Source organism: Triturus cristatus, chromosome 3_2 (genome assembly GCF_964204655.1).
Source record: "Triturus cristatus chromosome 3_2, aTriCri1.1, whole genome shotgun sequence".
Classification (NCBI taxonomy): Eukaryota; Metazoa; Chordata; class Amphibia; order Caudata; family Salamandridae; genus Triturus; species Triturus cristatus.
In genome coordinates this window covers 308515868-308539963 of record NC_140584.1, presented here as the reverse complement: position 1 = coordinate 308539963, position 24096 = coordinate 308515868, and the positions used below count along the sequence as shown (strand labels likewise).

General features: G+C 45.6%; 1 protein-coding gene and 1 pseudogene across 5 annotated transcripts in view; one reads left to right on the top strand and one right to left on the bottom strand.

Annotated features, from left to right (window-relative positions):
- The window catches only part of DHDDS (dehydrodolichyl diphosphate synthase subunit), a 158183-nt gene that overhangs the window by 48837 nt on the left and 85250 nt on the right, over nucleotides 1-24096 (top strand). Inside the window, exons 1-3 of one of the 5 annotated variants that reach the window (XM_085647737.1) lie at nucleotides 3703-3828; nucleotides 15436-15559; nucleotides 15997-16113. In XM_085647737.1, the coding sequence (XP_085503863.1) occupies nucleotides 15497-15559; nucleotides 15997-16113 (180 nt within the window). In that variant the 5' untranslated portion in view covers nucleotides 3703-3828; nucleotides 15436-15496. Of the gene's footprint in view, nucleotides 1-3702; nucleotides 3829-3862; nucleotides 4071-15432; nucleotides 15560-15996; nucleotides 16114-24096 lie in introns of those variants that run through there. The other 4 variants (XM_085647735.1, XM_085647734.1, XM_085647736.1 and 1 more) reach the window with 4 other exon arrangements.
- The window catches only part of LOC146857239 (epithelial sodium channel subunit beta-2 pseudogene), a 43880-nt pseudogene continuing 42207 nt past the window's right edge, over nucleotides 22424-24096 (bottom strand).

The following is a 24096-nucleotide window of genomic DNA, read 5'->3' as shown; positions in this document are numbered from 1 at the left end:
TTTATAAAGAAAGAGCTGTACCGGTTGGGATTGCCTGAACTATGGGAGTTACCTGAACAAGGCTGCCAAAGGGTTTCACAAAAAAGTCTTGTGGAGACATATAAGGAGAAAAGTCTTGCTTCCTTGGTTTCTGCACCTAACAAAGGTATTCTAACTGATCGATTCTTGGATTTCAAGGATTCATATCAGTTTGAAGGTTTCATGGACATTATCTTCCCCATTCTATCAAGAAAATTGTTCATTCAATGGAGGTTAGGGACTTTGCCTATCAAAACTTTCACCTATAAATGGACAAAGAGGGATGACAAAATCTGTCCAGGGTGTTGCACCCATGATGAGGAGGAAATTCACCTTTTGTTTTTTTGCCCAGCTTACAATAGACCAAGGAAATATTGGTTAGCCCCACTTTGCCGGTATCTGGGTATAAGGAGCCATTTGCATTCGTACAGAATATTGAAAACGAGTACCGCCCCCCACATAGTCTTTGCGGTTGCCAAATTCATAATGGCCATGTGGCAGATAAGGACCAAATTATTAAAAGATTGAATTTTGTCGTAATGAATTGTAATTGCTCTACGTGATTAGATATGCTATGTATATGGATTTTATGTTTTTTTTATGGAATGATTTTAACGCAAGCAGATGTTTTATGTTGATAGTGTATTGTTGTATCTTTTATGGCCAAATAGGCCGAAATAAAGAAAAAAAGAAAGAAAGAAAGAAAGTAAAAACTCTTCCGCTTACTCTTCACTCAAGCGCCGACGAAACTGCTACTTCTTCGGTATTACCCTTCCTAGGTGATATAAGACCAAAGTTTCACCAGCGAACTCTTTGCTATCACCCGTCTCACTTTTATACAAATTAATCCCCTAATCAGCACTTTCAGCCTTGCATAACCTTACAGCGCTATTTTTAGCAAACGAGTAACCTCACTGCAGTGTGGTGTCCATTCACCACCCGCTATTCAATATTCCCGGGAATTTCCAAACAACATGAAACAAAATACAAACGGGTTTGTTAATACATAATCAATAATACAAAAGTCAATATTTTCACCTAACTAGTTAATAAAATATAACCATAGCTCTGCTACCAGAAAAACGGATCCAGCGGGTTACCAACCTCAGGTACTCAACTACCATATACTCACCTGGGCCCATAAACACACACACATTCACATAGGCTAGTAGATACTGCTGGGGTCAATTTGTTGTACTAATACTTGTAAGATGAATTTATCTTATCAATTCTTACCAAACCTTCTGACCGAATGTACTTTCCTCTGGTCAATGGACCTTTTAGTTAACTGTTGTAGATAAAAATTTACATAGAATAAAACCTTCTTTAAATAACCACAAACTCGGGAGAGTTTTAAATGTTTATCTAGTTAAATTCATGTGACCCAAGAACCAAATACAATTAGAACACCGTTTTCTCCAAAGAAGGGAATAAAGTTTAGGACCGAATAATCGTTAAACAAAGTTATTACGATGACAGTGCCTGAATGGGGAAAAAACAGAGAGAGCAGTACAATGACATACGACACAGAATTATAGTTACCTAGGATGGTGTGGAAACCAACCCCTTGGCCAAGGAGCTGGAATGGGTCCCCTGGGACAGATCAGGTGACAAAGGCTCAAGACAGGATTCAGGGACAGGATAGATGACCTCTTCTAGATACGACGCCTGCGTTGCAGCCCTCTCTGACACTATCTTCCTCCTTGATTCTTCCGCGATCTTCTTCTAATATGTGCCTCCTCGGTTCTTCTGTGATGTTCTAATTATTTGGCTCAAAATTCTAAGTCTGGAAAATGGTTCTTCTTCAGCATTTATTCAATTCTCGGACAGCATCTCGGTCTCTCAGCATCTCCGTCTCGCTGTGTGTACTGACTAACTAAACTACCTCAATTATACTTTACTAATGGCATGTACCACCCCTAAATGTTTCAAATATATGAAACTCTTAACTCTGATTGGACAGGAAAGGGGAGATGATCATCACACCATGCTAAGTTTTAATACTTTTCTTTGAGCTTATTGTTCGGTGTTCCCGCCCCTTATTTTACTTTCCCAAGCTTTATTTTCCACCCGCATTCACATTTTTATCGATCAAAAATATACATTTAGTATTTTCTTCACTCATCAGTCAGGAAGACAACTTCTTTCCCAGGACATGCAGCGGTCGTGGCCTTGGCTGAGTTTCAAGTACATCGTCATGGTTCCTGAAAGGTTACAAGTGCGCCTATGCGGAGACCACGAAGGGTATGGACATCGGTCACCCTTTGAGGCCCAAAATACGAACTAGTAAAGAAGTCAGAAAGAGACACATTATATTCAAAATAAAATGATTTCACTGTATACCACCTATCTCTACGCTAACCCCCTTTACTTATATAAATATTTCGCATTAGCATTTTATTAAATTTACATGGTTTAGTTCCAGCAAAACATGTGCTTTAACATGTGAGTTCCAAGCGGCCATCTTGAAAGCGATTGCGCCGCTGCAAAGATTTCCCTCCAAGCAAGAATTTGTCATTACTACATAGATGTAGTTGATGCATGCGCAGTACAGAATTCTGCGTTAGCAGGCATTTTAGTCGCACTCGGGTTACTTGTTAGTACGACACATAGGCAAGATTCCCCTAAACTTAAATGTGTGAACTGTAATGCACGTTAGTATTCACAAACACAATTATTACGGTATTACAAGTTATTTGGAGAAGATTGCATCAGAGCAAGTCTCTTTTATACGAATCCTTGCTCCATCAATCCCGCCTCTGATGGCATTTTATGCCATCACTAATTTCCCACCACCAAAATCGGATGCCAACTTTAACACATCTCAGTTCATACTGCGTAGATGCAGTTGACGCATGAGCAGTAAAGTTTTCCCGTTAGTGGCCATTTTAGAATTACGCTCGAGTTACTTATTAGTAAGACACGTAGGCAAGCTTCTCTGTCTTTTATGTCAAATGTGCTGCGTATTAATTTACACAATACATAGTTAATACAAGGTTAGAAGTTAAATGAGGATTGCTTCTGAGCAAGTCTCTTTTCTACGAGTCTTTGCTCCATCACAGAGGTGCCAACTTTTCCGAAAAGGTTTTGAATGCACGCATGCATCAGGAGCTGTGCAATCTCAGCCTCGTTCTGCACCTGTTAAAAATGTTGAGGGCCACCACTGCTATAAAATTGAAGTTTCTGATGGCCTTGTAGGCGATGCAGCTCGTTTTCAAGATGATGCTGGGTTGCAAAGGGGTGTCAGTGTAGCTCTTTTAGAGAAGGGTTGACAGGATCAAACTTTTCCAAGCCTTTGATGAGAAGTTGTGCAACGCAGTACAGGATGCCTTAAACAGGCACTGTCACTAGGACAATGATATTGATACATGTTCCTTGAACACTATTTCCACCACCAGGCTTTCTTTATTCATATCATTGCTAGCATCAGAGTGTTTAACCAATGATTCAATTAAACTGAAAAAAACGACAACTCCAACAATGCATTGCTTTGTAAAATGAAAGAAGACTGGTTCGCGGATGTCTATTGATAAGGAGTCGTTTGGCAGCAAGCACTATGCGATTTATTAACTAGTTTGTAGATTCTCTTCCGCAAGAAACGCCTCACTATACTGACTAGATTGTAACCGCCGTCCTCAGACCTCAGCCCAAGTCTGGAGTCGCAGTCGCTCTGACTCATTTCCTCTTGGAAACCCGTCACTACCGGTGCGGCAGAGATCGACGTCTTCAAAAACTGCACGTTGCCTGGTGTGGCGGTCCACAGTAGCTGGACGTTTAGTTCCGGGTCGTAAGCGGAGGTGATTTCTTCTGGTGAGTTGAGTTGTCTTTTCCGGGGCGGGTCATTACTACTAATCGTACAACTTATTGACGGTACAGTCATTAAGACTTCATGTGAACGCCCCTTTTCCTGCTAATCATTGGAAACTGGCTGTCTGATTGGTTCCCATGCCTTGACTTATTAATGTCGGGAAGCGAGTCCTTCATGCATTGAAGTTGGCCGTCGTAGAAAGCGGAATAGCAGAGATTGTATTTTTAAGATTCCGAATCGCGAGGTAAGGTTGTGTTCAGTAACTTCCCACACCTTCTCCATAGTGTCTGTAGTGATGAGAGATTTTTCGGGGGGGCTCGGTGGTGGTGGTATGTATGGGTTGTGAGTGATCTTGTGTAAAATCACCACTGAGCACAGATCAGTTTCCAAAGGTTTATTCACGCCTCGTAACCCCTCACACCGGCAACATACATAGGGAGCAACTCGTAGGATGGACTCCCCTCAGCTGCCTTTCCCCAACGTTCCTGCCACAACGCAAGTACATTCTACCCCCCCCCCCCCCCGGCTTACCCTCGAGCTCAAAACCATGGACGAGCTCTACCCTCCAGCTCGCCTTAACAGGGAACACACTTTGCAATCCCACGGAATTCACCTTTTTGAAAATCGACAGTGAAATGTTTTTTTGCCAGCTTCATGATTCGTTCTGTGGACCGTAGTTCCCCGTGTAACACTGTAAAATATAGGCTCAAAATCCCAGCTTGCGGTGCTGTTGGCATAATAACCAGTATTGACTGTAGTGTTACAAATTGTAATTGCATTTATATAGTGCTTACTAACCCTGACGAGGCATTGAAGCGTTTTTTCGGCGAGTAGTACGCTACTCTGGAACCCAAAAGAGGATTAGTGGTGAATTCGTATAGGGAGATATGAAATTAATTTGAGCAGTGGACATGTTAGTCTGTGTCAGTAAATCCTATTGCATCGATACATGTGGGGCAGTTCACACTCGTTGCAAATAGTAGCTTGTACAACTATTAAGTCCAGTTGGGGGGAAACTGGTCCATGATCTGTTTTTGGTATTTTTCTCCTCCATTCATTGCAGTCTAACACCCTCAGTGTTTCCAAACTTTGGTATCTGTGTGCCCACCTTTAGCTTTTGTGATCGTACCCATTTAGAAGAGTATTATTGGTTCTCGTCATGCTGGAGGGTGTCATGGAGGAAGTATAACTATAAGGGCGGAATGCAAAGTGCCCATGGGTTAAAAAACTAAGAGTGGCTGAAAGTGGCCTCTTGCCAGCTATAGTTGTAGTCCGTTCTTTTATTTTACTGATCTGAATGCCAAGAAGACCCATGAGTCAACTCTTTTTAGCTTCTGACCTCAGAGAAACTATTAATTGAGGCGATAACTATTCTCCTAAGACCCCTTTTTATTGCGCTGAAAGATTGAAAATAGGGTGCAGCAGTCTATTAAAATTGCTTAGGCATACGATGATAATGGATTCTGGAAACATGATAAAAATTGGTGTTTGACATTCAAGGTTAATTTTAATCCCAGAAAATTAAATAAAATTCCATCAATATTGGAACATTAATTGAATTGCAGGCGTTTACATGCATGACCTATTATCCGTTCTAAAGAACCATTTCTGGTGGAGCTAATATGAAAGGAGAGTATTTTTGGAAATTATATTTGAGGGAGGTGAGAATGTAAGGCAGCAATCTATTTTTTTGCTATTCATCTGCGCTCAAACTAAAAAGGAAAGTGTGTCACATAGGTGTCCAGGGGCAGCCGTGGAGAGAGTGTAACATGAGAAGACCGTAGGAAAAGTTGGCAAAAAATCAAAAAGTTAAGCGCAAGTAACAGGTTTGATCCCAGTGAGATGGTTGAGTGTGCGCTCCAGGTGAGCTGAGGGGTGCGCCTTTCATAAACCATACCCTGCGATTCATTGTTGTATTATCAACATTTGGAATTTGAATTTACAAATTCACCAGTTTGCCCAAAATCACATGACTTTATATGCCGAAACCAGTATTAGAAATCTACAGATTAGAATTTCAAAATGAATAGATTTGAATATTGTCATTTTAAAATCAATTTTTCCAATTGAAAGGTAGGACCACAGGAGTTAATGGACTATAAACATGCTACCTCTTTCTCTATAATCACTAATTTACAAGAGAGAAAAGGCACATTCCTTCATTCAACAGAATAGATTATTAAGAAAATATGTTACATATACACACCATTTTGTCATATGTAGGTATCTGGGAAGTATGCGCCAGTGTATGAGGGACCTTGGCACATTACTTGCTTCCACATATAACAAGCATTTGCAATGCAATCGGTCTCGCCTTTGGGATCTTATAAGTGTTTAGCTATGCAGCCTATTATCCTGGGTGTTGTGCCGCCAGGGATTGAGTAGCTGCACAATCATTATCAACTGGGTGATACAGTGTGATTTACAACTGCAATTAATATTTAAGAAAAAAAGTTGTATCCTTTTTTAGGTCTCGCATGCGCTGCGAGACATTTAGTTAATGGCTTTTGAAAGTGCTACCACAAGCTTTGCTTGGCCTCAAGCTTGCTTGCATGCGCCATATGGCTTTCTGTAAAGCCATTCCACACATCGCTCGATCATGTGCTCTTCCCCCTCCCCCACCACAGAGCACATCCAGCTCCTCCCGCTGGCTGCTGCTGCTCCTGGCGCCATCTGGCCACTTTCACGGCCGCGTCACTTTTATGGGGCCGGCCGCGCGGCCAATGCTTTTTAGCACTTTGGTTTAAAGTATGCCCATGGACAATAGCAACTTAGTTTACAATACATGCACAAAGAAGTGCTTGCTTTTAGTGTTTTCAGCAGAACAGAACCGCCGAGAACAAGAGAAGATGCTCTTCTTTCAAAATGATCATTGCACTTAAGGACCGCCTTCACCCTCCTGCGTGACTCTTGAGTTGCCTGTCAGTCCCTTCTCAATGTTACTGACAGCAAGACGCAGCTTTACACCTTGTTCGCTTCCCAGGCATCTCCACTCGTTTCGGCATTTTTCTCGTCCCAGACGGTGAGAGCACGGTTACTGATGCTTGTTATTATTATGTAGTTCTTCAACTTTTACAGTTAGTTTCATGTTTCAGGCACGTTTCTTTTCACTGCTAAAGAACCCGTTTTTACTTTAATCGTTAATAAAATTGTACTTACTTTTATTTCAAAGCTATCGCTCGATCATGGGCTCCTCCCCCACCCCCACCACAGAGGGCGTCCAGCTCTTCCCGCTGGCTGCTGCTGGCGCCATCTAGCCACTTTCACTTTCATGGCCGCGAGGCCGCGTCACTTTTACGGGGCCGGCCGCGCGGCCAATGCTTTTTATCACTTTGGTTTAAAGTATGCCCATGGACAATGGCAACTCCGTTTACAATACATGCACAAAGAAGTGCTTTTGTGAAGTGTATGTCTCTTCTGTCTTATTTTGCTGCATATCCCATCCCTCTTACCTTCTCCCCCTGGTCTTTGGCCCCCACCTGCTCATATGCAAGGGGTTTTTCTCTCCATAGGTATCCTATCTCTCTCACCTTTTCCCCTGAAGACTGTCTCTGGATCCCGCTCTCTTCCGTGAGGTATCTTTCTCTTCTTTGACAGGTATCACATCTCACTCTGTGACTCTCTCGCCTTTTCCCCCTGTACTCTACCCTTTCCTGTTAAAGGTCTTTCTTTACCGTCTCAGCCTGCCAGCCTCTCATACTTTCTCCACTGCAGACTGTATGGTCTCATCCTGCTATGTCTTCCTTTTCTGTTTCTCTCTCTTTCCCCCGCCCGCCTTTTGTCTGTCTCTATAGCCTCATTATCTTCCCTGAATTCTTTCTCTCCAGTCTAAACTTGCCAAGCACCACACATACGCATTGCTCACTCTTATTCAATGCCGCACGGTCCAGTCTCAAACCTCCTCTCGTCCCGGAAGTGCCTTACTCTCTCACCTCAACTTGCCAGGTATCTCTCACTCGCTCTTTCCTCGCTGCAGCTCCATCCTCTCTCTCTGTACCCATCCCTCTTATAGATCTCTGAAGCATCTGTTGTCCCTGTCTCAGCATCTCATGACTCCCTTCACTGCCTGTGGTGTCCCGCCATTGCATTCTGTCACTTTATCCGCATACACCCACTTCCCCTGTCCTTGCTTGCCTGTCCGGCCCACCCCATTCCGCTTAAAAAAAAAAAACAACAACAAAAAACTGACACACGGCACCAGCGTTGGCTGTGTTGTTGCATTTTTTTTAAGCTGTACTTTTAGGCATAGTTGTATCACATTGGGATTCGTGCTTTATTTCAGAGTAGTAAATTAGAGACCTGGCAGGCTAAATTACTTTTTATTTATCTGAAACTCAACTATTTCATGCCCATTTTTTCCGGAGTGCCAGGTGGAGCTCCTTTGTCATCAAACAAACATTAGGTCATTGTTTGGTATTCATGATCATCCAGTTGCTCGAGCTATCTTTGTTTTTCTCCAGACTGGTTCGTGACCGCATTGTGTAGCTATTCATACCCTGGCGGAACAGCACCAGAATAATGTGCACCATGGCTAAACACTTATAAGGTCCCACAAGCGAGACCTATTGGCTATGCCAATGCTTATTGTCTCACAATATTCCATTGTATGAGCAGTGTACAGAAGCAAGCCACACACTCGGCCCTACTCACAGAGCTTGGTGAATCTAGCTCACTGAATCCTTCCTTGTACTCTGGAAAGATATAGAAGGGGTATATAGATGTCTTCACTATTGCACATTAGACCACAGCATGTCACGACCCATGCATGCAGATCTGCTGAATGGAACATGCTACCTAGTAAAATTGTTGATGGAAGGGGGTCCCCTTTCCCGGTCGCTCAAATTGTGTCTCAACTGCATGTGCAACAATGGTAATAAAAAACAACCCCCCCCCCACCCCCCCCCCCACACACACACACCCATTAATTTGATTTAAAAATTCATAATTACAGGTGGCAAAAGCTTCCTTAGGCCCACGCTGCTGGCGCTGTTGAATGCTGGGTTGATGCATACCATACTTGTGTCCTTCCACTGTTGACTTTTGAAGCACTACTTTTTTCCTTTTTTTGTTTGAGCACTCCAGGAGAATGCATGTTTACCAGCAGTCTTCCTTGCGCACTGCTCTTCCACCCTCTGCACATTCAGTGTTACTCTTTCTTGTCCCTCTGCTTCTCCCTAGTCACCCTCAATTTTGTGATCGTCCTTGTGTGCCTCTCCGTCATGTTGTCTTCTCACCCATGGGCTTCCCCTACAACAGCTCCATGTTCCTCTCCCTAGCTCATGTGCTTCTCTTTCTCCCTGCTGGCGTTCCTCTTACCTCTCTCGCCCATGTTGGGTTTCACTCCGTCCTGTGTATTGCTTCCACCACCCATGCCATCATAGTTGCTTCCCCACCCTGCCGTCTGTATTCTTGTGATTCTTTGTGGTGCACCCTCGGTATTTTGTCCACACATCAGTGTCACAAATCTTTTTATTAAAAAAAAGTATGTGCTACAAACAAACATTGGCATAGCCAATAGATCTCGCCTTTGGGGCCTTACAAGTGTTTAACCATGCAACAGTTAATGTTGTTGCACCAAGGATATTGTGCTGCATAACTAAACACTTATAAGGTCCCAAAGGCGAGACCTATTGGCTATGCCAATGCTTGTTTGTTTTTGTGAAAAGGTAAAACGGAGATCAGGCTTTTGAAACAGAAATGTATAGGTGCTTTTAAGTCTTTTATGCAACTACAATGTATGCTCGCTCAGCTGCTGGATGAGAGGAAACATTCCCATTCTCATCTTTGGCTCTCCATTAAAATGAATGTGCACCTAATAAACTGCAAAATTACCGGTGCGGTTTTATGCAGTGGTCATAGAGCAAGCTACTAAGGTAAACGGGTATGTTTTTACCTTCCCACCCTATAAGCGAGATAAATAAAAAATAAAAAAAAGTTAATCTTGGATCAATGCAGAGAAACTTGCATTTTTGCAGTAGTAAGTCATCATACAGATTCAGGCACATATTGTTTTCTGTGGAGTGGTTTTAAATGTTGAAGAGTATATCAGTCATTCTTTCAAACAGAAAGAAATGTAATGAATACCACTGGAGCTGCAAGATTGTATTTAACAGATCTGTCTGCTCTCTTCAGCTTCAGAAGCAGCGGAGAGTACTGAGCAGAAGGTTTAACTTCGGTAATGAGACCCTGGCTCTGCCACAAACCCTTAATGCAGTGATTAAGCCAGCCTGGATGTGAAATAAGTCCTTGTTGCATCTGTCAGTCGGGGGACGAATGAAGAAATTTCTGGTCCCACACTTAGAGGAACCGGAGCCAATTACGCTCCAGTGTTGTTCCACGGTGTAGTAAGCACTCCAGGATACCAAAAGGGCTTTAAGAGTAGTTTATTGATACAAATGATAACACCTGGTATATTTCCTGGTATTCCCCTAACTGCCAAGCGGAGTGTGGCAAGCCCTGCTCTGTGATCTATGAAGCTTAACTTTGTCTCGAGGGAAATCTCGCAACCAGCAGTTGACGGAGTTAAGCGCAGTTGGCGAAGAACAATTACAAACAAAAACAAGCTGCTGAGGGAGCCAGAGGTAAGGCTCAGCGCCACCGTGTGTGGCGTGCTGACGATAATACTGGTCATGTGGCAACGCAGGGACCAATGAGGGCGCTAGGCTTTATTTACTACCGCTTCCAAAATGAACTCATTTTACTATGCTGTGTTTTTAGGCTTCTGGGGAAAGGATGGGAAATTATGGAATGGGTTGGGGGGCCTGTTAAGTGTGAGACGTTACAGTCTTCTAAAATCAAAACTGCTCTTAGTAATGAACATTATGCACTTTTTAAACCTCAAATATGGTTAAAGCTAACCCTTCTCCCCTTCGGTATTAGGTGCAAAAGCGTACAAGACGTGCGGGAGTGGGGCTATAGTAGGTGTGGTAAAACGTTGCGTTGGGTGTGGGTGCAGAAATTATGTCCCGTTAAAAGCAGGGCGGGATACCAGCAGGGCAACTAAGTGAAAGCTCAGATTTGAGATGAGGAAACGAAAATCCAGCTCCGGGGCAGACCAGAAATAATGTTTTATGGCTCGTTCTTGCCTAAAAGGTCCCTGAATCTACACTTTTGTCGAGAGCTGTAACTGCTAATGTTCACTGCTTTGATTGGTTTTCCTTTGAGAAACACAAAACCAATCTGCAGTGGGCAAAGAAATGCATCATTTGATTGCACAAATAACGCATTGTGGTAAACCGCATATCCCCGCCCCAGCACTCACGTTTTTGTTTCCCCCAAACCCTCAGTTCCCATGTTTATTATGCAGACTGAGCCGACGCAGCCGATTGTGGTGCTGAGGTGAGTGCTGGAGTTCGAGGCAGGTGAGGGACGGGGGACAGGATACAAAGCGGCACAGTGGAGTGCTGCACAGCGAGTCAGCTCCGCCGACTATTAGCTGCTGGGGTCAGAATTTGGAAAGCGACATGGGTGGAGTGTTTCAGAGCAAGTCCGCTCCACTCATGAGTATTAGTTGCCGGGAACAGCAAAGTGTATGTGTTTTTAAGCAGAGGTGTACGAGCTGCTCCGTGTTAAACATTAGAAAGGTGCAGCCAGTATACTTGAAGATAAAACGCGGCGCACTGAAAAAAAAAAAAAAATACATAATTGTTTTAAAAGTTGAATTTCGTGAGCAGCGCAGAACAGTAGAAAGGCACGTGGCCGCCATTGTTAAAGATAAAGCTCAGGAAGAAAAACAGCCCAAACAAGTGTCAGTGGGGTATGCTTGTGTTTGGGGTGATTCAAACTTTATTATTACTGCATATCAGAACGGACCAGACAGCATGAGATCGCAACAAACAGCAGCAAGGCACGCCGCCATTGTTCGCGCCGAGATTGTGAAACAAGAGCGAATTCATCTGGATCTTCTTATACAATCATCACAAGGCACATTACTTAAATGACCAGCAGCTGCTAATAAGTTTCATAATTGAAAGGGCAATACAGATAAACTACTAGGGTTCTCAAACGTCTTGCAACAGGGTTTTGCGGTCTCAACTGGCACATCCATAGAAAAGTGTTAATGAGAGCACGGTTGTACAGCACACTAGCACATCCCCGCAAAGTACCCTTTCATGTACTCCTCCTTTTAATCATTGAGCACAAAGGTTCACCTCAACTGAAACGGTTAGTGCGTTGACTGAATAAACTTGTGGTGACGGTGGAAAATTGGATAAAACAAGTGTATTGGCGTATCTGAACTGTGTGTGCAGATTAGATTGACATGACCCGATTATTCTGCCCCACGCTATGTACTATGATTCATAATTACAGTCAGGAAGATAGTGATCGAATACTTGCAGATCAGCCGAACAAACCCCTAAACATCAAGTGCTTTAAAAGTTTTGATTGCCGTTTTCGCCGTTAACAGGATACAAGTTACAACAAGAATTCCATCCAAAGTTGTACGTCAACAAAAAAAAGAGGTAAATGTTTAAGCCGCTGAAAATAGTAGTTTTCAGCGATAGAAAGACCAAGCCTGGATGAAGAAACACACACACACACATCACCCCCCCCCCCCCCCCCCATATGGGTAGGAAATGCTTCGCTCAAGCACAAAAGTGAGCGGTTATTCACAGTGGGAAGGGGACGCTCTCTTCCGATGCCCTCAGAGCTCAGCAGAGAGGCACCCACGGTCTCTCCAATTGGGCGATCACCACCATCAAAACAGGGTTTAACGAGAAACTAATCTCCGAATCAACCATAACTCGACCACAAGTTTTAAAAAACGCCTGTCTGCATCCGCCTTCGATGAGTGTATAGAACACTAAACTATGCCGGTCAAAAAAGACTCCCGTCTGTCTTTTTACAGCACACATTGATCACAACACCAAACGACTGCAAAACACTCCAGCAACATCGAGAATGACTTAAGCTCTTCTCACCCTCCAAAAAAGACAGCTATACATAAAGGCATTGTCTTCTCTGACCACCCGCTTATCTAGAAACGAGGGCTGTAAGGCTACCACCCACTGACCTTGTAAGGTCTTCGGGGAGTACTTGTGTTGGTGGCACAAAGGACGGCCACCCCCAACACGTGCACCCAGGGAACAAATCTGCAACGCCGCAAAACACGGGCATATATCTAGACAGTACAAAAAATACCCTCCTTTTAAAAGCGGATCGACAACAGTCTCCACGTTACACGAGCGACCGCGTGTGATGACTGCATTCTCGAGGTATGCCCTGATAGTGGAAAATACAAAGTCAGCTGCATGACGCAATCCACCCTCACTACAGCTCCTGGTCGCCAGTTTCAGATACGTCATTCGAGAGGATAACGAGTGTTCACGAAATAACACCAACACCAACATGCGCACCTCCAAAATACACATTCATGCTCCAATATGTGTAGCTCTTTCTCCGCACCGCCAACAAACAATGGCCACATAACGTCTTTTTTTCCCCAGGCAGCCCCTGCATACGTATTGGAAATTGTTAGGGGTTGCTTTCCGTCCGCCTGCCCTGAACTTCACTGTATATAAAGATGCACCACACGATCGCAACAAACGGCAGCAAGGCACGCTGCCATTGTTCACGCCGAGATTGTGAAACTATAGCGAATCCTTACCGCGTGCGATCTCTTGTCTTTATGGGGCCATGTGTTTCTAACACATGGCCCCATAAAGATAAGAAAGTCCTTCACGACAGAAGGAAAGCAGGCCAGCCAGTCTGGGTGGGCTGGCCAAAAAAGAGAAAAGGAGGAAGCCTGAAAACCTTATTCCCAATGGCAGCGCACAGTTTAACATAAACGGTTACGCAAGCCAATGGGAATAAGGGGCGGGGATTCAAGCCCTCTTCAGAAAGTACTCGTGTGCAATAAATCTCGCCGAGCATGTGCGCAGACACGCTAGGCGAGACCTAAAAACGAACCAATAAATCTACTTCTACTTTTGTCCTACTCTTCTATACTTATGTTCATCAGCTTCCAAGAAACAAAGAGCTACCAAATGTGGAATCATTGGTATTTCCTCTGCTTTCTCCCTCCTATTTTCCTATATCACAGTAATACAATTTTGACATAGTGTGGCTGTGCGCGTCCAAGTAGCTGACTAAAAAAACAAAAAAACAATTGAGGACTTCTCTCAATGCATAAAGGGTAAGCAGCATTGTTATAAAAGTGGAAAGCTTCTCTGATGCAGCTGATTATTGAACAATCAGGTCTCGGTGCTTTTTAATCGCTGCCTCTGTTACATTGTCCATTTGGTTTTTGTGAGGGAGTGGAAGGGTTCCTCCAAAGGAATACGTCTTGGATGGTACAGGGATTCAGGCGTCGGTGTCTTGTAGGTGGTGAAACTTGAGCACAGGCACTGCCACATGCAATTCCAGTGATTTAGACTATTTGTAAACATTCCTCCAGTCACATTTTGTGTATTTGATGTAACACCCTAAGTGGACAAGAGTTTACCTAGATGTGGGTCCCCTGTTTGCTGTGTTGTATGAGCCAAACTACACTTCACCGATGAGGCCTGGTAAGGCCAAAATCGGTCTGGCATTGTTGTGCTGGTAGTTCAGGATAGACTTTTCCCATGAGGAGCAGTGTTAGTACTAGAGTGGCACTATGAGTTGGCAGAGCGATTGCCAGAGGTTTAGACAATTGCACCAGTCCTTCCATCCCCTTTTGTATATTTGAATTGATCTGATTTATGAGCTTGAGAATTCAAATCTTAAGGGGGTAGGCGAGTATACCCCACGTGCACCCCAATGACGCTGCCCTGCTTGCAGCCAGCATCTCTTTGGGCTTTTGTATCTTTTTTTTTTTATATATATTTTTATTTTTTTTTTAGTGGGAAAAGCTCTCTAAAGAAGGCTACACCTTTTCACTAAATATTTACAAATGCAGCGGTTGTGGCTCCAGCAAGACTTCCATTTCAAGATGGCTTTTCTCTACGCTTTACTGCAGCGGTTCTTAACCTTTTGACTTACATCGGCCTCCTCTGAATCACTCCTGGACGGCAGGGACCTCCACCTAAGCAAATTCTTATGAATTGAGCCTCCATACAATACACAGAAATACAGAAAAATTGTACATAAAGGACACAAATTCTGAAATATTTTATTTAATTCACACACAAAAACATATGCAAAAATCGAAATTTTAATTGGAAGGTTGGAGCATATCACAATTTTAGTTTTATTTCTAAAAGACGAAGTGCTATGCTGGTCTCCAGCATATTATTTTTTCTTGTTTGTTTTTTGATCCAAATGCATGCCATCTTTTTATTGGTGCTTACCAGTGCTTCAACTAGGGCTACCAGTTATTCGTACTAGATTACTTTTGCTGTACTTGTGCTGCTTAGACAAATCAAGATAAGGATTTCAACTTAATTTTTACCTTCCAATTTGAAATGCTGTCATACAGAGCGTTTCACGCTTTTTATTTTTAATTTTCTAAACTGGTGCAGACCCCCCGGGGTCCATGGACCGCAGGTTAAGAATCACTGCTTTATTGCATTACATTCTCAACTTCTTTTATTTACCTGGCTTGCAGTGGCACGTTTGAATAAGATGAATGTATAAAATGTTTTTAAAAATTCACTTGCATTCTCATGGGTACCTTCTTTACCAAGCAGGCATTAAACAACTGGGTGTTCAGCATTTTCTAAGAAGGACCACCATCTCTCAGTCTTAAGAATGTCATGGATCCGCGAGGGTGAGCTCAACTTCTTCGAAAGGATTTGTGCTAGCCTTTTGAAGGTAAGAACAAGTTCACCTTCCTGGGGAGGGCGAGTGGGGCTAGTGCCACCACAAAAAGAGAGAGTTCCTCTCAGACAAAATCCAGTGGTGAGACACAAAAATATGAGCCAGCATTCCATTGTTGCCCAGTCATTGGAAAGCGGGAGGTGTGAGATAAATGAAGCTAAATGGTTCTCGAAGTACATAATCTTGGGGTTGGCAGCTGGGAGTAGAGAATGATGGTCGTGTGAATAAAGCACATAATGGAAGGCATGTGGACTGAAAATGCAGCTGGCTATGGGAAAGTAATGTAGATGGGACTAGCTTAGAGTGCTGTGTGATTTGTGAACAGAATTCAGGACAAGTAAGCTCTTGAATGTAGGATGGTCTTTGAGGTCTTAGAATAGAGTTCTGGTGGGCATAGATATAACCAAGCTTTCTCTTTCTTTACTTCTCAGGCTGGACCAATGCCTAAACACGTGGCTTTCATCATGGATGGCAATCGGCGCTATGCCCAGAAGCAGCATGTGGAGCGGCAGCAGGGCCACTCACAGGGCTTCGAAAAGTTGGCACAGGTATGCTGTCCTCCCTGTGCACTTTTTCGGGGCTGGTGATGGCCGTGTGGGGTGTGATGATAATATCAATAACTGCTGTGGGATTGTCTGTGTGCCTAGGAAGCAGGGTGTTAAGACCACTGGAAGCAATGTGATTACAGATTGATATTGGATCTCTCCTTGCTGCAAGGTGCAGTCTCTCCCTATTTCCTCTTCAAGGGAAAGAGGAAAGAGCCTCCCAAAATAGTATGACCTTATATGAGCTACTCCCAGTGGAAAACAGATACTGCCTACATTTGAGATAGGGGCCTGGGAAAGTGGCATTTATATGTGTGATTTTTGTGGGTGATGCAGTAATTGAAGCGCATAGTTTGAGACTGAAACAAATGATTCAGAAACCTTAATGCCAAGTTCTTCTCTAAAATATATATCAAAATTAACAATAGATGGTTGCCAATGGGAGAGAGGACTTTTAAGCTTTACTTCCTCACTAGTTGGATGATTCGATTCTGATTTGCATTGACATTGCCAGTGTTTATTTAATGTCATCCCAAATGTGGTTGAGTGAAACTTTGCAGCTCAGGTCAAAGAATCCTAAAACACTGGAACACAACTTATCCAGTTCTTGGTTTCTTTAAAAAAAGTATTGTTCTCAGCTATGTTCATGCTGATGGATCAGTTCAACAGCACAAATGCCACAATTCCCAGAAAGCGCTGATTTGCAAAATGAAAGCAAGGGCACAAAAAGTGTGTTCTGGTACCACTTTCACAGTGTAAGCATGTCTTTTGGATGCAGAAGAACCTGTGCTCCCATATCACCTTCATTCATCTGGTACCTCCTTAGCTGATGACGTTATTATATAGGGACTGGTGGCTTTTCAGACTTAATACCATGTCCACCAGACGAGAATATAACATAACCTCTCATGTAACCTATTCATCAAATGCACATCAGTCGAAGACAAAAGTCTATTTACGTTTACCATTAGCTCTGCAGAGAGGGCATATTTTTCAGATTTGTAACCCTAGAGTGATTCCAGGCGGCCAGGTCAGGCCTCACAAACACTCAGTTTCTTTTTGTTTTTCTTCTTCTTCTTCTTCCCCATGGTGCACATGTTTTAAATATAGGAATGGTCCAAAACCGCTGCAAGTAGAGAAAAAGGTGGTTATTAATTACATTTTTAGGTCTCGCCTAGCTATTGCGATAGCAATCGCTATGCGAGACTCTAGTAAGGGGCTCCCAAAAGTGCTCCCAAAAGCGGATTGCATGGCGAGCACGCACACAATCACGTGCATCGTGCCGCCATGCAATCCGTTTGGCATCGTACTTCGAAGGGTCCGCTCCCCCGCCTGTAATGCGCACCCCCGCCAAGCGCGCGCGCCACACTCCGCCACGTCACAAATTTGCTTGAATGCATTTAATCGGCAAACAGTCCTTCCCTTGTTTTTCTTGTCCTCAAACTACAAAACATATCACTTCCTTTCTCTGTCTTCCTCAACCAGTCCGGGTTTCCTTCTCGCTCATCTTCCTCTCTTAACCGCACATCTCCTCGTCTTCCGCCTCTACCTGAACCACATTTATAGAATCACTTTATTCTCTCCACAAACCTCCCTGCCTTCTCCTTCTACTGCCCTCAGTGCTTTTCCAGCATTCACTTTGCCTCCGCCCTCCCTCCTCTTCCCCTTTGGCCCGCAGCGCTTCTCCAGTTTCACTCTGCCTGACCCCCCTCTCCCCTCATCCTCCTGCCCTCAGCGCTTCCCCAGCCTTCACTTTTCCTCAGGCCACCCCCCATCTTCCTTCACTCAGTGCTTCACCAGCCTTCACTTTGCCTCAGTCCCTCCCCTCATCCTCCTGCTCTCAGCGCTTCTCCAGCCTCCCCTTTTACTCAGCCCTCCCTCCCCCCCTCATCCTTCTGTCCTCAGTGCTTCTCCAGTCTTCTCTCTGCCTCACCCCACTTTCCCCTCATCCTCTTGCGCTCAGCGCTTCTCAAGCCTTCTATCAGCGCTTCCCTATTCCTCACTTGTCCCCAGCCCTCCCTCCCCCCTCATCCTCCTGCCCTCAGTGCTTCTCCAACCTTCACTTTGCCTCAGCCCTCTCTCCTCTTCCCCTCCGGCCCTCACATCTTCTCCAGTCTTCTCTCTGCCTGACCCCACTTTCCCCTCCTTCCTCCTTCCCTCAGTGCTTCTCCAGCCTTCACTTTGCCTCAGCCCCCCCCCTCATCCTCCTTCCCTCAGCACTTCTCCAGCCTTCATTTTGCCTCAGCCCTCCCTCCCTCCCCCTCATCCAACTGCTCTCAGCACTTCTCGAGCATTCACTCTACCTCAGCCCTCCTTCCCTCTCCTCCTCCTGCCATCAGCGTTTCATCACCCTTCACATTGCCTCGGTCCTCCCCCTCCTCCTCCTGCTCTCGGCGCTTCTCCAACCTCCACTTTTCCTCAGCCCGCCCTCCCCTCATCCTCCTGCCCTCAGTGCTTCTACAGCCTTCACTTTGCCTCAGTCCTCCCCCCTCTTCCTCCTGCTCTCTGCGCTTCTCCTACCTCCACTTTTCCTCAGCCCCCCAATCCTCCTGCCCTTAGTGCTTCTCCAGTCTTCACTTTGCATCAGCCTTAAGGGCTTCCCCAACCTTGAGCCCTCTCTCCCCTCATCTTGCCCTCAGTGCTTCTCCAGCCTTCACTTTGCCTCATCCCACCCCAGCCTCCATCCACCTCCTTCCCTCGGCGCTTCTCCAGCCTTCACTCTGCCTCAGCCCTTTAGTTTCTCCCCTCCTCCACCGGCCCTCAGTGCTTCTCCAACCTTCACTTGGCCCCAGCCCTCCCTCACCCCTCATCCTCCTGCCCTCATCGCTTCTCCAACCTTGACTCTGCCTCAGCCCCCCCACCCCCAATCCTGCCCTCAGCGCTTCTCTAGCCTTCACTTGGTCTCGGCCCTCCCTCACCCCCTTATCCTGCCCTCCGCGCTTCTCCAACCTGCACTTTTCCTCAGTCCTCCTTTTCTCCTCATCCTCTTTCCCACAGCTCTTCTTTTTTCTCAGCCGTCGAGGCAGCACAGTGAGGTAAGTACTCTGTTTTGACAACTGGTTAATTACTGAAGCTCAAAATGTGCATCTGGCATGACTGTCTCAGCTGCTCATCCTTCCAATGTCGATACATTAGGTTCTATTACTTTGGGTAGTAGTAACACCCATTAAAAGGAGCTATAAAGAATATTTGGAGAGAGCACGTGCTAAAACACACCATATTCTACATTTACCGTCCCTCTCCCCTCCCGCCTTCATCTCCTCATCTCTCCCTCCACCCGTCACTCTTCCTACCCTGTCAATTCATCCACCTTCTCCCTTCTTTATGTCTCACTAGTGAACTATCAACAGCCCCCCCCCCCCCCCCCCCCCCCACCTCCTGTACCCTTCACTCATGTGTATTCCCTCATCTCTTCTGCTGGAGGTGGGCGAGCTAACACATGGACAGGGAGAGCCGGAGCACAGCCCCGGGTGGGCTCCCAAGCCCTGGAAATATTTGGTGTGTAAATTATGCAATAAACATCATGTTCGAGTATAATGAGGGTTCTTCAGATTGCAAGAAATTGTATTACTTTAACAAGCGGAAGGGTTTCATCAGAGCACAGCAGATTCTAACCCTGTGTTGAGAAGTATTTCTTGGAAGTGAAGGTTTTTCAGCATGAACTGAGAAGCATCCTGCCCTGCCCCCTGATATCAATGCCATTAGTGAGCTAGGAGGCATGTTATATGTGGGCTAAGTTATTATTATATATGGAGCAAAACTGTAGTGTCACACACATCCTGATCTCACTTATTTGAAGGTGCTTTCATATGTGACAATTAGAAACAAGCATTGGCATAGCCAATAGGTCTCGCTTTTGGGACCTTATAAGTATTTAGTTATGCAGCACAATATCCTTGGTGCAACAACACTAACTATTGCATGGCTAAACACTTATAAGGTCCCAAAAAGCGAGACCTATTGGCTATGCCAATACTTGTTGTTGCTAGGTTTAGTGAAGCCTATTTTAGCTCCGAGAGCTGGACACCAAAGGAACCATTTTGCCTTTTGTTTTTTTTTTTATCGGTATCGAAGTAGGCAGCCAGGTGAGGCTGCATGCGTCCATTATTAATTTAGGGTGTGAGATACATGCTGGTGAAATATTGTTGCAGGCATACAATAATTCGTTCACCAGCAAAGGATTTATTTATTTGCAACGTTTTATATAGGGCTGGCTAGACCCGGAGGTATCGGAGCGCATTACATGAGGATCAGGGAGTTACAGGTTCCATAATTACATAGACAAGTATAGACATAGGAGAAAAGAAAAAAAAAAACACGAGATTACACAATGTGAGAATTATCAGCACATACACACGTTTTATGCGGAGTAAAGAGGTAGAGGGGGAATGGTAAACGGGGGTAGGGATTGCAGGTAGGGAAACACAACGGGGAGGCGAGGAAAACGATGTATGGCTGGGTAGGTGCCGGCCGAGGGTTGAACCAGAGCCAAACTCCTTTATAGCTGCATATGACGGCTCCTCCGGACATCAGCCAAAGTTGCTTGGGCACCGCGATATTATTTGCGAAGTTTTACATAGCGCTGGCTAGACCCGGAGGTATCCGAGCACTTTACATGAGGATCAGAGAGTTACAGGTTCCATAATTACATAGACAAGTATAGACATAGGAGAAAAAAAAACTGAGATTACACAATAATGTGAGATTATTAGCGCGTACATACACGTTTTATGGGGAGTAAAGAGGTAGAGGGGGAATGGTAAACTGGGATAGGGAATGCAGGTAGGAAAACACAAAGGGGAGGCGAGGAAAACTATGTCCGGCTGGGTAGGTGCCGGCCAAGGGGTGAGTCAGAGCCAAACTCCTCTATAGCTGCATATAACAGCTCCACTGGGCATCTGCCAAAGTTGCTGATGCACCGCAGTAAGTACAGACCGTTTTGGTTTCTGCCCAGGGGGGATCGTTCCATCAAGAGCACCAGTCACGGTGTTGCAAGTAAACGCTGTCCTCCTTATCCTCCAGCTCGCCCCCAGGTCAAGAATGGAGAGAGGTTCTTATAGATCCCTGGCAACGGAATATGGTCTACGTCCTGCCCAGTTCCTTAAATTCGCGCAACTACGCCATACATGGGGGGGCCGAGGCGACGCTTACCTCCGTACTACCAGAATATGCCCCGCTGGAGGGTCGTCTGTTACAAGAGCGGGTGCCCAGTAAACTAGTGTCGCTGACGTACAAGACCCTGAATAATAACACGCCGGACAGATTGGGGAAACTGAGAGCAACATGGGAGCGGGATCTGGGTGAGATGGACACAATAGACTGGGAAACTGCTTTGATGCATCACAGAGAAGTCGCGATTAAATCCAGACTCCAACTCCTACAATATAAGATACTGCATAGGGCGTATTATGATGGGGTCAGACGGCATCACATGGGTAGAGCTGCGGACTCCTGCTGCCTCAGATGTCGACATCCGCAGGGGGCCTTTTACCACATTATCTGGGATTGCCCTATTAGCCGCACTTATTGGACACTCATACTGGGGGAACTGAGTGAGGTGCTAGAGGTGATGCGCCCCATGGACCCAAAACTTGTTTTGCTTGGAATACCTACAGATATAGATCTGACCCGACCGCATCTGATCTTTACAATGTTGGCTTTGGTGGTAGCGAAAAGAGATGTTGCGTGAGCATGGGGTGCTCCAAACCCCCACAGGTTGGGGAATGGAGGAGGGGGATGGATATGTATATGGCGGCCGAGAGGGTTGCATACAAAGCTAGAGGATGCCCCCGAAAATTCCGTAGAGTATGGGGCAAATGGAGACGGTATCATGGTCTCGACGGAGGTCTGGGGCTGGACTGATTCACTAAGAGCCCTAAAGGCCGCAACGGGGTGGCGGGAGGTCGAGGGCCGAGGGACAGGGTCGACCATTGTGGAGGATTATTGGGGGATCGCAGAGTATGGAAGAACTATGACCTGTCAGAAATGGTTAGAACTCATGGACTTGAGGCTCAAGAGGTCACTCCTGAGGGTGGAGGGTGGGGGGGGGGGGGGATACCGGGGTAACGGGTTACCTATCTGTGACTTGTCAGCTGTGCATATGTTGGTTGAAAATTCAAATAAAAAAATATATTTTTTTTTAAAAGAATGGAGAGAGGAGAGTTGGAAGGGACAGTTCCAAAGTCCGCAGATCTTCCCCATTCCCAGCAGCAGTGGTGAGTGTTGGGCATTTGAGCAGGATCCCAGTGGTAGGGGGACCCTGGGTATTTTGGAGTACTCCTTCCCTACCTAATCCGGAGCAGTCTCCTTAGCCTTAGGACAAAAACATCTGTATAGAGTAGGAGCTGTTGTAGTTTCTATAAAGATTGGCCACTGGGATGTCAGAGCCGTTTTCTGTGCATTTGCTGTAGGGGTGTCCCATGTGTTCGGTCTGATCCACCACCACGTAGATGGAGGTCTCAGTCTTCACCCTGATGTAGATGCCCAGGTCCTTGGGGAAGGGGTAGCTCCACAGGTCGTGCACTTCCAGCCGTGCAGCAGCTGTACCCTGCAGGTAGGGGATATCCTCTTCCTGGTCAATATCCAGCACGACCTTTAACCCAAGCTCCGCGACGGGTTGGCGGCGACCAGCAGTTCTTGCCCCGCCTGGCCCCAGTTAAAAATGAAGCAGTTACCCTAGTCTGGATTGTATATCTGGGTGAAATTTCTGTAGCTGCACGCCCGCCCTGCAAACAGGCAGATGCGGATGATGTCTTCTGGTTGGTGCCCAAGTTCAATCCTTTCCTCCAGGGATAGCTTTAGAAAGATTTCAGCGAACTGCAGTGTACCACTCAGTGACCGCCTGGATGCCACTGGTGAAGTTCCTGTAGGAGCAGTCTTCCCCATTATCATTGCTCTATTTCAATGGCCACTTTATACCGGTCTCCATAGGACGTCTGATAGCCGAGGGCTTTGAACTGTTGAAGTCTGGATAACTAGGGCTGTGTTCTAAAATGTTGATCACAACAGGGTTATCCGGGTTGGACTGATCGATGACTACCAACGGAAGGTATTTCCAGCGGCCGACATCCAGAGACCTAGATTTGTTTTCTGTGAGCACAAAGTCAGTAACCGTCTCTGTCCCGTCCATCACTGGGTTTCTGGATCCGCTTTAGGGCAGTGGCCACCACATTAACCAGGTCTCTCGAGATGTTTGACATTTGAGTACTTGTATGGGTTGGTGTTGCATATTGTCACTGCTGGGAACTCCGTGGCCTTGAACCCGACGGACAGGGATACAGAGACACCGTAGGAGAGGTATGTCTGGATGGCTACCCCCCACTGCCAGAAAACCAGGCCAGCAAAGATGAGTGTCGGCAGGAACCACATGACCTTCTTCTTGGGCCCCTCGCTGATGATGCGTTTCGGCCCATGCGTGTTGGTGTTGTTACAGTACCAGATCAACAGCTCCTTGTATGTGTAGCCTGGACCCTTCTGGATCCGGTGCAGGGCCTGCCAACTGTACTTCTTCACCCTCTTTATGTTGGCTCTGTGCCCCCCATGGTGCAGCGCACGGACCCCTCTGATCCAGGTGAGGGTTTGTTACTGGATCACGGATCCAAACAGATCTCCCACTGTTGATGAGGACAGCTTGAATGGGCAAGAGTGCGGGGTCGCCGGAGCACTGGTGGGGGCTCTGTGCCCACAGGCGAGTGGTGGGTCCTGTGCCTACAGGCCAGTGCTGGGTCCTGTGCCTACAGGCCAGTGCTGGGTCCTGTGCCTACAGGCGAGTGGTGGGTTCTGTGCCTACAGGCAAGGATTCCTTCTAGATTCAGAAAAATGTAAAAGATTTAATAGCATTACCATAGAACTCTCAGTCCATGGCCAGAAATTAGAATTAATCTCCATCCTAGATTTACAAACCTGCGGGTTTCAGAATTATTGACACATGTTTAATTACTGCACATATTTCTTTGCATTTGTACGTAAATAGGGCCACCAGTATCC